Source organism: Anolis sagrei, chromosome 4 (assembly GCF_037176765.1).
Source record: "Anolis sagrei isolate rAnoSag1 chromosome 4, rAnoSag1.mat, whole genome shotgun sequence".
Classification (NCBI taxonomy): Eukaryota; Metazoa; Chordata; class Lepidosauria; order Squamata; family Dactyloidae; genus Anolis; species Anolis sagrei.
The window spans coordinates 75,916,121-75,929,536 of record NC_090024.1 but is presented as its reverse complement, the minus strand read 5'-3'; the positions used below and the strand labels follow the sequence as shown (position 1 = coordinate 75,929,536).

At 43.5% G+C, this 13,416-nt stretch overlaps 1 protein-coding gene across 5 annotated transcripts in view; it reads right to left on the bottom strand.

The window, feature by feature from the left end:
- The window catches only part of NFATC1 (nuclear factor of activated T cells 1), a 172,050-nt gene that overhangs the window by 139,344 nt on the left and 19,290 nt on the right, over positions 1 to 13,416 (bottom strand). Inside the window, exon 1 of one of the 5 annotated variants that reach the window (XM_067467483.1) lies at positions 8,578 to 8,994. The exons of 2 other annotated variants lie outside the window; for them this stretch is intronic. In XM_067467483.1, coding sequence (XP_067323584.1) covers positions 8,578 to 8,686 — 109 coding nt within the window. In that variant the 5' untranslated portion in view covers positions 8,687 to 8,994. Of the gene's footprint in view, positions 1 to 8,577; positions 8,995 to 13,416 lie in introns of those variants that run through there. 2 more of the 5 variants (XM_060774942.2, XM_060774946.2) reach the window with 2 other exon arrangements.

Genomic DNA, 13,416 nt, shown 5'->3' with positions numbered 1-13,416 from the left:
TTGATCAGTGTAGGTCTATTAGTTCTCAGTGAAACCATTTTAATTTTCCACAATCCATTGCTCAATATCACTGTAGAAAATGAAAATGTTGAGTCCCAGATAATTAGAAATGTTTTACTAGGTAAGTCTGCTAGGGTCCAGCAAACAGAAATGGGACCAATAAATGGCAAACATAGACCCAATCCTGAATACAATTTAGAACTGGTGCGGGCAACTTATGGCCCTCAGAAATTCTTGGAATTGAATTCTTTACAACCTATCTCCATTACAAATATTGGCTAGATCTGATGGGTGCCACGAGTTGCTTCCTCTCACTTTACATTTAAAAAGTTGAGTAAAACATTTGTGAATGTCAAAAACCATTACCGAATAATTTAAAAGACTCTACTGAGCTAAAGCTTTCTGGAAAAAAAATCCAAAGGGAAAACATTGCATTAAATTAAATTAAGATGAAAGTAGAGCTTAGAAAGGTTATTTTTCTGGCCTGTGATTATTACAAACCTGTAGCCAACTTTCCCTGTCTGCGAATGAAGGAAAATGTTATATGGAAAACATACTGAAGTATCATCTTATACAGAAACAGAAAAATTTAGTGGTAAAACCTTTACTTTGATATCTTTACTGAGTGGAAGGAGATTACTAGCAATTTTGGTTTCTAGGGTTATTGATCCTCTGGAATGGAATAGTACTAGGATACAATTAAGATTTTATTTGTTCTCTTTCATTAATTTCCCAGAAAGCAATTTCCATTTTATTGATTTCTTATCTACTCCCAAGTACTGGCCAGTACGAGACACTTACAGAACTGGGACATCATGCTGCAAGCAGAACTTGAAAGTCAAAAAAGCAACTTGTTTCAAGCCATCTGCATTCATCCAAACAATCTGAGAGCAAGAGAGAGAAACGTGCCCTCAGCGTGTGCACAGAAGACATACTGAAACTGCTTTAGTCAAGCAGAGAAACATTGCTCAAAGGAAAGAACAGCTTCCTCTTCCACGAAAGCCAGGATAGCTGGCCAACCACGAAGCATAATTACCCCCTTCCTTCTCTTCCTCCTTTTGATAATTCTGGTCTCAGCAAAACAGCTACATCAGCTTTAATACACTCCAACATCTAATAAGTTCAAAGTCAGTCCTTTTCACAAACCAAAATCTAAAATTAAACCAGATTGTGCTTTTTTGGGTGCTACTGAACTTGAAAAGGGCTCCCAGTGTACAAGCATCTAATAAAAAGAGGGAAGGTTGCATTTAAATATGTCTAAGCTTGTTGTCAAGTTGGATTTTTCCCTTTTTCACACCCTGCAGATAACTTCATGAAAGAAGCTCAACATCTCACATCAAGAAATTCTGCTGTGCCATTTTCATTCTTCCAGGCCTGTCATAACATTTAAGCACACTTATATGGAGCCCACAGTGACCCAATAGGTTGAACCCTTGTGACAACTGAACTGCTGACTGAAAGGTTGGCAGTTCAAATCTGGGGAGCTGGATGAGCTCCCTTCTGTCAGCTCTAGCTTCCCATGCAGGACATGAGAGAAGCCACCCACAAGGATGGTAAACATCAAACATCTGGATGTCCCTTGGGCAACATCCTTGCAGAGTCACCTAGGTCTGTTATCAAAGGTCTGTCTGAATAAGAAAGGCATTTGCCAGCTGGTAGAAGGACAACAGGGAAAGAGCCAGCATGGCCTCCTTTGAAAGGGAATTCCTGTGCCTGGGAGTGGCCACTAAGGCTGGATCTACACTACCCTGTCTGTTTATCCCAGATTATCTGGCAGTGTAGGCTCATATAATCCAGTTCACAACAGATAATCTGGGATAAGATCCTGGAATATTGGACAGTGCAGATCCAGCCTGAGGGCCCTTCCAGACAGGCTCTATATCCCAGGATCTGATCCCCAGTTTTCTTCTTTAAACTGGATTATATGCGTCCACACTGCCAGCTAACCTGGATCAGATTCTGGGATATAGGCCCTGTCTGGAAGGTCCTTGAGAAATCCCTTCTCAAGAGGTAGATTACTCTGCAAATCTCTCTGTCACCACCTTTTCTGAGCACTGAGTTAATCCTGGCCACTCCATTCAGTGGTTAGTTTTAAATGCAGATGTTGACATTTCTGAGATTCAACAGGAATCACATATTCCCTCAATTTCCTCTCTTTTTCCTTCCGCATATCATAGCATTTATGGTACAAAAATCATGTATATATAGGCAGCTCAGTTATTGCTGTTACGTGCTTTCAAGTCATTCCTGATTTCTAATGAACCTTTCATTGAGTTTTCTCACCAAGATTTGTTCAAAGAGGAGTTTCCATTCCCTTATTACTGAGAGTGGGTAAGTCGCCTAAGATTACCCAGTCGGTTTCCATGGCCAAGTGGGGATTTGAACTCTGGTCTCCCAGAATGCTAGTCCAACTCTCAGACCAGTGTCCCACTGCAAAAATAAGCTCTGTCCCCAGTGTAAAAATAAGCTAGTATTTCTACCATTCAGAGTATCCCTTCTGTCTCTTCTATCCTTTCGTCCTGTATCAAACTTCTGGTTTTAACATGCCTTTTGAACTTCAGTTGCTTTTTAAGAATGCTGTTTTTAAAAATGATTGAAGCAAACAAGTCAAGGCCTCCTCACTTCCTCCACTGACAATGTTTGTTTGCTTCCTTCCTAAGAGAGGAATGCCTCAGATGATGGCACTCAGATGACTACCTCATCACACTAGAGAATGAATCCACTTTACATCCAGTTTCTGCCTCCTGCAGAATTCTAGGATTTGTAGTTTAGGGAGGAGCCTTTAACAGCCTCTACTAAACTAAACCACGAACCCCAGAATTGTGCAGGAAGCAGAAATCAGATTTAAAGTGGATTCATTCTCTAGTGCGATATACTTTATCAAATTAGAGAATGAATCCACTTTAAATGGTCAGCATGGATATATTCCCAACACAACTCACTCCTTGTTACTTGAACTGCATGGAGCTGAGCTTGCTCCTTCTACACACCGACTCATTGTATTCTTTCCATTTACTACTAATTCACTAAGCTCCACAGTCTATCTCCTTAATATTCATATTTGCTAAATGATTCAGGCAAAGACAACACTGATGCCAGATGCATACCACTGCTCTAGTTGCTCTCTAAGTAGCCTGTTGATACTTTAGGCTGTTGATACTTTAGGCTGTTGATACTTTAGGCTGATTTATATCGCCTCACACACCATTAATAAGTTCAACACCTATACACATTTTCTACCAGATGCCTTAGGAGAGCTGGCTGTTTACCATGAGATATCCGTTGACTTAAAAGGATTGAGCTGTGCAAATAAAACACGGCTATGTATCTCTACCTTGAGGCTTCCTGCATACACTACAGATTAGGAAAGAAATCATTCTGAAAATATTCGATTTATGTGAGTGTATATCATCCATTATAGGAATACTTATTTAGGCCTGAATAAAATGGTAAGAAATGACTCATAAATCACATTCAACCACAACATGAGAAAGTAACTTTTAATGCAAAAGTCCCAATTCTGCTGGGGAATTCTGGGAGAATTTATTGTAAATTCTAATTTACAATAAAAAGCCAATATTTGCTCAGTGCCACTGAATTGTTAAGATATCATGTTTTTTTATCACAATAGTACAAGAGGAGTACATAACTGCATGCAGAAATGTTTAGTGTGAGCTACACACATAAATAGGGCCCCCGGTGGCACAGGGGGTTAAAGTGCTGAGCTGCTGAGTTTGTTGACCAAAAGGTCACAGGTTCAAATTCGGGGAGCGGTGTGAGCTTCTGCTGTCGGCCCCAGCTTCTGCCAACCTAGCAGTTTGAAAACATGCAAATGTGAGTAGATCAATAGGTACCGCTCCGGCAGGAAGATAACGGCGCTCCATGCAGTCATGCCAACCACATCACCTTGGAGGGGTCTACGAACAACGCTGGCTCTTCATCTTAGAAATGGAGATGAACACCACACCCCAGACTCGGACACAACTGGACTTAATGTCAGGAGAAACCTTTACCTTACCTACACACATAAATAAGAACCATTGTGACATGGTGGTTTGAGAGTTGGAGTAGGATACTGGAAGACATTTGTGTCTACTCTGCAACCAGCTCTTTCAGCCTGATGCCTTGAGATCCTATGGAAATGCCTGGTACTATTGCCATGGGAGTATAATTCTATCCTTCCAGTAGCAATGTGTAGAGCCAAATACACATGCTAGAGGCATCATCATGACTCCTTCCCAAGCCAAAAAGTCAAGGGACTTTCTCTTCTCCACTTCTAAGGGCCAACAAGAATCAAGCAAGAGCTATCCAAGGTGATGAATCTGTTTTGGCAGGGGCTCAACACCTTCATAATGTTTTTATTTTATTTTATTTTTATTTTTTGCTATTTTGATTATTAAGTTATAGTTATGTTGTTTTCCACTGTCTAATGTGTTTTGTCCTGATGTAAACTGCTGGGTTTTTCTTTGGGCATTAAATGTTTCCATATTTCTTGGAAACTAACCTGAGTTCCTTTGGGGAGCTAGGGTGGTCTATATATAAAGGTTATTATTAGTATTAGTATTAAGAGTAAAATGTACTGTGATTTTGCCACAAGAAATGGCATGGAAGCTATCAGCTGCCACTCATTTTCCTTCCCATCTGAGGTCCTGAACGTACATCCACCATCTTCTCCTGAATATGTGGGATTAGTACCTGAATGCTCATGCTTGAAGCACACAAACACGCAAAGGGAAATATCATATCAGTACCAAGTTCCATTGTTTTCATCGCCATGCTCCAAAAGCTGCCAGGTGGAAAAGGTCACTGGTTTGAATAACTATGTTAAACAACTGGGGGATGTCAATAAAAATGGTAGAAAAATGACCATAATGAGAAGAATCTTGGACTGCGTTTACACTGCCATATAATCCAGTTAGGAACTTATATAGGACCCTTCCACACAGCTGAATAAAATTCTACATTATCTATTTTGAACTGGAATACATGGCAGTGTGGACTCAGATAACCCAGTTCAAGCAGATATTGTGGGACTTTCTGCCTTGATATTCTGGGATATAGTGCTGTGTGAAAGCACCCATAGACTCAGGCATGTAGCCGGGGGGGGGGGGGCTTGGGGGCTTCAGCCCCCCCCCCCCCCGAAATTCTCATGGTGGTCTGCGAGAAGGCCTTACTGGTGCATTATTTAAACTGTTATGTTTATTCATATCTTGATCTGATCACCATACTCAATATATCCCATATGCATGGGAGCATTGGGTTAACAATACAAAAGGTTTGCTTGGGTAGACCCTCTTTCACTCAGACTCAGCCCACCCCATCAAACGCAGCCCCCCCCCCCAATCAAAATCCTGGCTACGGGCCTGCATAGACTCATATCATGAATTTAATAAAGGTAAACTTCATTGTATATGTCTACACTAGCCATATAATGCAGTTTCAAACTGCATTATATAGCCATGTAAACTGGGCCCTAGACTGATGAAATAATTTGTACTTCATAATTTACTTTGCACAACATAGGCATATGGTCTTCTTTCACAGAATATAGCCTTTTGGGTGCAAAAAACCCAGTGTTTTTTGCATATCAAACATTTCTATGCAGAAATATTACTTTTTGCCTAGAAAATGCTGATTCCTCTGCAGAAAATGCTGCACAATATTGATCTGCACATAAAAAAATTCTATTTTTCTAACTAGAAAATGTTTTTCCGCACCCCCTGTGAAGTCTGAGCAGAATATATCCTGAATTGTGAACAGACATTTTAAAAAACTTCAGGTTTGTCAAAGATTTTTGTACAGTGAGAAAACTGCTGATTTGTGTGGGTGTGTGTGTGTGTCAGGAGCAACTTGAGAAACTGCAAGTCGCTTCTGGTGTGAGAAAATCGGCCGTCTGCCAGGACATTGACCGGGGTATGCTCGGATGTGTTACCATCCTGTGGAAGGCTTCTCTCAAGTCCCCATATGGGAAGCTGGAGCTGACAGACAGGAGCTCACCCTGCTCCCCAGATTCAAACTGCCAATATTTTGGTCAGCAGTCCTGCTAGCACAGTGGTTTAACCCATTGCACCACTGGGGGCTCTTGCTAATATGACTTGTGACTTTATTTCAAGAAGAAAAATAGTGAAAAATTACACCCCTAATATCAAGAGCCATGCGACCCAGAAGCTTGACACTAGCCCCCAATCCAAGCCACCTTCCCCATGGTTTTGCTTCCCTCAGTTAAATATTAAATGGAAAATTCCAGGAACCAATCATTGATAGGTTTTAAATGATGTGGTGTTTTGAGTGTTGTGATCAAATCTCACGCCATCCTGCTTGGGATATGAATTGTCCCTTTGTCCAGGGTATCCACCCTGTTTATGCTACCATTTGTCAATTAGGGTGTGCATCTACACTGTAGGTGCTATTTGGCACCACTTTAACTGTGATGACTCCTTCCTATGGAATCATGGGAATGGGAGTTTGAGGCGGCATCAGCGCTCTTGCACAGAAAAGGGTCAAAACCTGGTCAAATTACAACACCTGTGATCCCACAGTACTGAGCCATGGTTGTTAAAGTGGTGTCAAACTGCATTAATTCTATAGCATAGATCAGTGTTTCTCAACCTGGGGGTTGGGACCCCTGGAGGGGTCGTGATGGGGTGTCAGAGGGGTCGCCAAAGACCATCAGAAAACACAGTATTTTCTGTGGGTCATGGAGGTTCCGAGTGGGAGGTCTGGCCCAAATCTATAGTTGGTGGGGTTCAGAATGCTCTTTAATTGTAGGTTAACTATAAATCCCAGCAACTACAACTCTCAAATGTCAAGGTCTATTTTTCTCCAAACCCTACCAGTGATCACATTTGACCATATTGAGGATTCGTGCCAAGTTTGGTCCAGATCCATCATTGTTTGAGTCCACTGGATGTATATGAACTATGAGTAACAGAAAAATCAGCATGCAATTATAATAGCAGAGGGCATGAAAAATTCCATGCAAATGAAGACAGTTTGTGCAAAGTCCATGGTTTTCATCTCTTTTGCAGCCTTGTCTTGTTCCTTGTCTATGGAACGACTGGATGATGACATTGGACAATGTTTTAACTAGGAGACACAAATCATTTATGTCTTATTGATCCTGTTATGACTTTATATTGAGTTGCCTGCGGGCTGAGAAGGGCGGTATACAAATATAGTAAATAAATAAATAAATAACTCCAAAAGTCAAGGTCAATGCCTAACAAACCCTTCCAACCAGACCCGTAGCCAGGGTTTTGATTCGGGGGGGGGGGCTGAGTTTGATGGGGGGGGAGTCTGGGTGAAAGAGGGTCTACCCTAGCAAACCTTTTGTATTGTTGTTCATTCGTTCAGTCGTCTCCGACTCTTCGTGACCTCATGGACCAGCCCACGCCAGAGCTCCCTGTCAGCCGTTATCACCCCCAGCTCCCTCAAGGTCAGTCCAGTCACTTCAAGGATGGCATCCTTGGCATCCTTTTGTATTGTTACCCCAATATCCCCATGCATATGGGATATATTGATCATGGTGATCAGATCATGATAGGAATAAACATAACAGTTTAAATAATGTACCAGTAAGGCCTTCTTGTGGACCACCATGAGAATATCAGCTCCCCCCAAGCCCCCCCCCCTTCCCGGCTACATGCCTGCTTCCAACATATTCTGTTGATCATGGGAGTTTCGTGTACCAAGTTTGGTTCAATTCCATCATTGGCGGAGTTCAGAATGCTCTTTGATTGTAGGCGAACTATCAATCCCAGCAACTACAACTCCCAAATGACAAAATCAATCTTTTGCAACCCCACCAGTATTCAAATTTAGAAGTATTGGATATTTGTGCCAAATTTAGTCCAGTGAATGAAAATACATTCTCCTGTACATCAGATATTTACATTAGAATTCATAACAGTAGTAAAATTACAGTTATGAAGTAGCAACAAAAAATATTACGGTTGGGGGTCACCACAACATGAGGAACTGTATTAAGGGGTCACCGCATTAGGAAGGTTGAGAAACACTGCTCTGGAGAGGCCTCATCACACTAGAGGAAAAATCCACTTAAAATCCGGTTGCTACCTTCTGCAGAATTCTGGGGTTTGTAGTTTAGAGAAGGAGCCTTTAACAGCCGCACTAAACTACAAACCCCAGAATTCTGCAGGAGGCAGAAACCGGATTTTAAGTGGATTTTTTTCTTCTCAAGTGTGATAAGAGCGCGCACGTGTGAACGCATCTTGGAGGGAGTTCCGAGAAAGCGGGAGGGAAGTCCTGCCAAGTTCCAAAACAGGGGGGAAGGGGGAGAGATGAAGGCCCTTTTGGGGGACCCTTCTGCCAAGAAGGCTCAGTGCTGGGCACCCGCGGGAGGCGTCCTGCCGCCTTCTTGTTTGTGCCCAAGAGCCGGGCGCAGCTCAAGTGTCAGGAGGAGAAGGGCATCCATTCGGCAGCGCGTCCCAAGGAAGGGCGGCGCTCCGAGTGTCCCCTCTCCCTCTTTCCATGGAGGACCCTTTCCTCTCCCCCGCTATACTCAACGAACACGCCGCGGACTAACTTTCCTCCCGCGTTTGCCAACTTGTCGCCAACCTTTGCTGCTGGTGGTGGTGGTGCTGTGAGCAGAGGCGCCCTGGTCGCTCTGGTTGAACTCGAAGAGGAAATCGAAGTCGAACTCGGGCTCTTCCTCCAGGCTGGTCATGGCTCGCTCTCCACGCAAGCCTTGGCCTGGGTCGCCTCTTCTTCTTCTCCTCCTCCTCCAAGGGATCCCTCTCTGCCCCGGCGGCGGACCAACTCCGCACCTGTTGTTGCTGCTGCTTCGCCCTGAGCTGCCTCTTTCTCCGGGGAGGTCCTTCTCCGGCGCGGAGGGGAGAAATGACAAGCCGAGCCCCTCCTGGGACGCGGTAACGTGACCCCTCGGCCGGCCTTATCGCCCCATCGGCTCCCCCTCCTTTTGTTTATCTCCACCCGGAAACGTCAAGCCAGGCAGCCGCTGCTGGGCTCTCGCTCTCTCTCTCTTTCTCTGCGCCTCCCCCTCCCTCTCTCTCTGCCGGGTTCCTCATTTTAAAATAAACCTCTCCACTCGAGTTACACGCCAAAGGAGGCCGTGCCACTCTCTTCGCCCTGGGAGAGAGACAGAGACAGAGAGAGAGCAAAGGCGCATCTGCACCCAAGAATGGCTGCAGTTTGACACCGCTTCGAACTGCCACTGCTCCATGCCACCGAATCAGAACAGTTAGCCTCATCACACTAGAGAATGGATCCACTTTAAATCCGGTTTCTGCCCCCTGCAGAATGCTGGGGTTTGTAGTTTAGGGAGTCGCCTTTAACAGCCTCACTAAACTGCAAACCCCAGAATTCTGCACCAAGCAGAAACCGGATTTTAAGTGGATTCATTCTCTAGTGTGATGAAGTATTAAGAATCATAGAGTTGGAAGAGTCCGCATAGGCCAGGGGTCCTCAAACTTTTTAAACAGAGGGCCAGGTCACAGGCCCTCAAACTGTTGGAGGGCCAGATTATAATTTGGGGAAAAAATGAATGAATTCCTGTGCACACTGCACATATCTTATTTGTAGTGCAAAAAACACATTAAAAACAATACAATAATTAAAATGAAGAACAATTTTAACAAATATATTAGTATTTCAATGGGTAGTGTGGGGCTGCTTTTGGCTGATGAGACAGAATTGTTATTGTTGTGTGCTTTCAAGTTGTTTCAGACTTATGTTGACCCTGAGCGAGGGCCGGGTAAATGACCTTGGAGGGCCGCATCCGGCCCCCGGGCCTTAGTTTGAGGACCTCTGGCATAGGCCATCCAGTCCAACCCTGAAGCCGCAGGTTTGCAGCTTGTGGGTGATCCTGGACTCATCACTGAGCCTGGAACCTCAGCAGACTGAAAGCCAAAACCAAGGTCACAACAACACCTGTTATAGAACTCCAATATGCTGATGATAACATAGTCTGTGCACATTCATAAGACCTATAAGCAGGCCCGTAGCCAGGATTTTGATTCAGGGGGGAGGGGGATGAGTTTGATTCGAGGAGGGGGGGCTCAGGATCTACTCTAGCAAACCTTTTGTATCATTGTCCCAATACCCCCATGCATATGAGATATATTGAGCATGGTGATCACACCATGATACGAATAAACATAACAGTTTAAATAATGTGCCAGTAAGGCCTTCTCACGGACCACCCTGAGAATTTGCAGTGGAGCCCACGACATCCAAGCGTGAAGAAGAGCAAACCACAGACCACCTACTACAGTGCAGTCTGAGACCTGCAATATGCACAATGGATGACCTCCTTATAGCAACACCAGAGGCACTCCAAGTGGCCAGCTACAGTTGGACTCCAACTCCCACAATTCCTAATAGTCTCAGGCCCCTTCCTTAAGTGGTTGAGGGGGAAAGGGAAGGGGCCTGAGGCTGTGAGGAATTGTGGGAGTTGGAGTCCAAAACACCTGGAGGGCCCAAGTTTGCCCATGCCTGGTCTAAACCAATTCAACATAACTTGTGGCAGCCACAATGTTTCTGGAGTATAACAACGACTTTCAAAGTAAGCACCTCACAATTGAACAGGAAGTAACATTTTCAGGAACAAAATTTGTTTGTCAAATTTGGTACATAGTGAAATCTTTTCTGCACAAAGCTATTAACTTTGCTGCTCCGCCTGCTCAGAGCCCCAAGCACCAGGCAGAAAACCCAAGCAGCACCTCTCTTCATCCCTGGCAGTGAAAATAAAATGGAGCAAAATAGGCAAGTTAGCCATTTGTCATCAGGCCCCAGGAGAAAATGACAGAGGAGAGCATTGTGCTGTGGGGTGCTGTACATGAGGCCTACACGAGCAAAACAAGTGTTTGGGACATCAGTTCTCAGAATTCCTGGCCCTTGGACAAGCTGGCTAGGGCTTCTGGGAGTTGGAGACCCAAAATGGTGAAGGCCAAAGGTTGTGCTGGACTGATGTACAGGTTGGGTACCTCTTATCCAAAATATACTGTAAAATTACTGCAGCTTGGCACCACTTGAACTGCCATGACTCTATGCTGTAAAATCCTGGGAGTTGTCATTTTACATCGCCTGTAGTCTTCTTTGCCAAAGCATGTTGGTGCCACACTAAACTACAACTCCCATGAGTCCATAGCACTGAGCCGTTGTAATCAAAATGGTTTCAAATCTAAATTCATCCTACAGTATAGATACATCCCAAGGCTATTACCAACAACAACAACAACAACAACATAGTAGAGTCTCACTTATTTTACATAAACAGCAGAACGTTGGATAAGAGAAAATGTTGGATAATAAGGCGGGATTAAAGAAAAGCCTATTAAACATCAAATTGCATTATGATTTTACAAATTAAGCATCAAAACATCATGTTTTACAACAAATCGGCAGAAAAAGTTTGATACACAGTAACGTTATGTAGTAATGACTGTATTTGCAAATTTAGCATCAAAACATCTCAATGTATTGAAACAGCTGTGGATGCAGGCAGGAGGCAGACTGTGTTGGATAATACAGAACGTTGGATAAGCAAAGGTTGAATAAGTGAGACTCTACTGTACTTTATATACCGCCCTATCTCCCCAAAGGGACTCAGGATAGTTTGCAACAAAAGTAACAGTGACAAATATTCAATGCCAAAACGAACAAACAACAAAGCAACTGGAGTCACTGAGGCCTGGTGGCAGGCGATGAGGAGGCCCTCGTGGAGAAGGGATAAGAGCTGAGGTGGAGCAGCAAAGTTCAAAGGTAGCGGGAACTCCAGGTCAGCCAAATTACTTTGCCACTGCACATGATAGCAAACCCTACCAATGACTTTCCCCGTCCCTGGCAGTTAAAAAAAAAAATCCATGTAGCCAAATAGGGTTACTCCATCTGCCATCTCAGATGGATAACAAAGGCAATAGTGGTGCTGTACAGGTTGCGTATCTCTTATTCAAGATGCTTGAGACAAGGCGTGTTTGGTAGTTTCCCCCCCAGATTTTGGAATACCTATATTTTGGATATATGCAACACAATGAGATATCTTATAGATAGTACCCAAGCCTAAACATGAAATTTGTTTTTGTTTCATATACATCTTATAGAATTATAGAATCATAGAGTTGGAAGAGACTTCGTGGGACAGCAAGTCCAACCCCCTGCTAAGAAGGAAGAAAATCACATTCAAAGCACTCCCAACATATGACCATCCAGCCTTTGCTTAAAAGCCTCCAAAGAAGGAACCTCCACCACAGACCAGGGCAGAGAGTTCCACTGCTGAACAGTTCTCACAATCAGGAAGTTCTTCCTACTATTCAGGTGGAGTCTCCTTTGCTATAGTTTGAAGTGTCCTAGTCTCCAAGACAGCAGAAAACAAGCTTGCTCCCTCTTCCCTATGACTTCCCCTCACATATTTCTACATGGCCATCATGTCTCCTCTCAGCCTTCTGTTCTGCAGGCTAAACATGCCCAGCTTTTTAGGCCATTCTTCATAGGGCTTGTTCTCCAGACTCATTTATTTTAGTCACCCTTCCCTGGACACATTCCAGCTTGTCAACATCTCCCTTAAACTGTGTTGCCCAGAACTGGACACAGTGTGATTCTGCTTATACTGTTTATAAACATAGCTTGAAGGTAATTTTATACACAATTGCACATGAAACAAAGTTTGCATACAGTGGATCGACAGAAAAGAAAGGTGCCATTCTCTCAGCCACCTGTGTAGACAATTTAGTATTTCGGAGCATTTTAGATTTGGGAATTCCACATAAGGGATGCCTAACTTGTATTGCTCTGCTTAGTGATCACCTTTAAGGAGGTGTACAATTAGTGTTGATGCCTCTCCCTCACACACCATCTGCATTTTCTATTTTCTTGAATAGGGTGTCCTTTGAAGACATCCCCAAGAAGAAAAACTATTGTTCTCCATAAAAAGTTATGAACAAATCCCACTAAATGGATTGTTGCAAGGAAAATAGTTCCCATCCGCTGCCTTGGGTCAGTATATGATATGCAGTCCAAAATTTACCAGCTCCTGAAATTTTAAATTCGGGTAAATGTTGCCAGGGACAGAGTTGGGTGGGAGAGCTGGATCCAGAAACAAGATTCAACCCATCTTATGCAAGTCCGAAGACAGAACAGAATCTGTCTTAGGGCCCTTCCACACAACCCTATATCCCAGAATATCAAGACAGGAAATCCCACATTATCTGAGTGTAGACTCAGACAACCCAGTTCAAAGCAGATATTGTGGGTTTTCTGCCTTGATATTCTGGGATATAGGGCTATGTGGAAGGGCCCTTAGATGCACCAGATCGCTAAAGTTAGATGCTTTTCTCAAACTGAAGAAGTGGAATAGTTTTACCACCTTGCTTTTCTGGCTTGAAAAACTGGCTTGAAAGCAAATGAAAAGAAAGCTGTGTATTTTATTTCCCTCTGGTT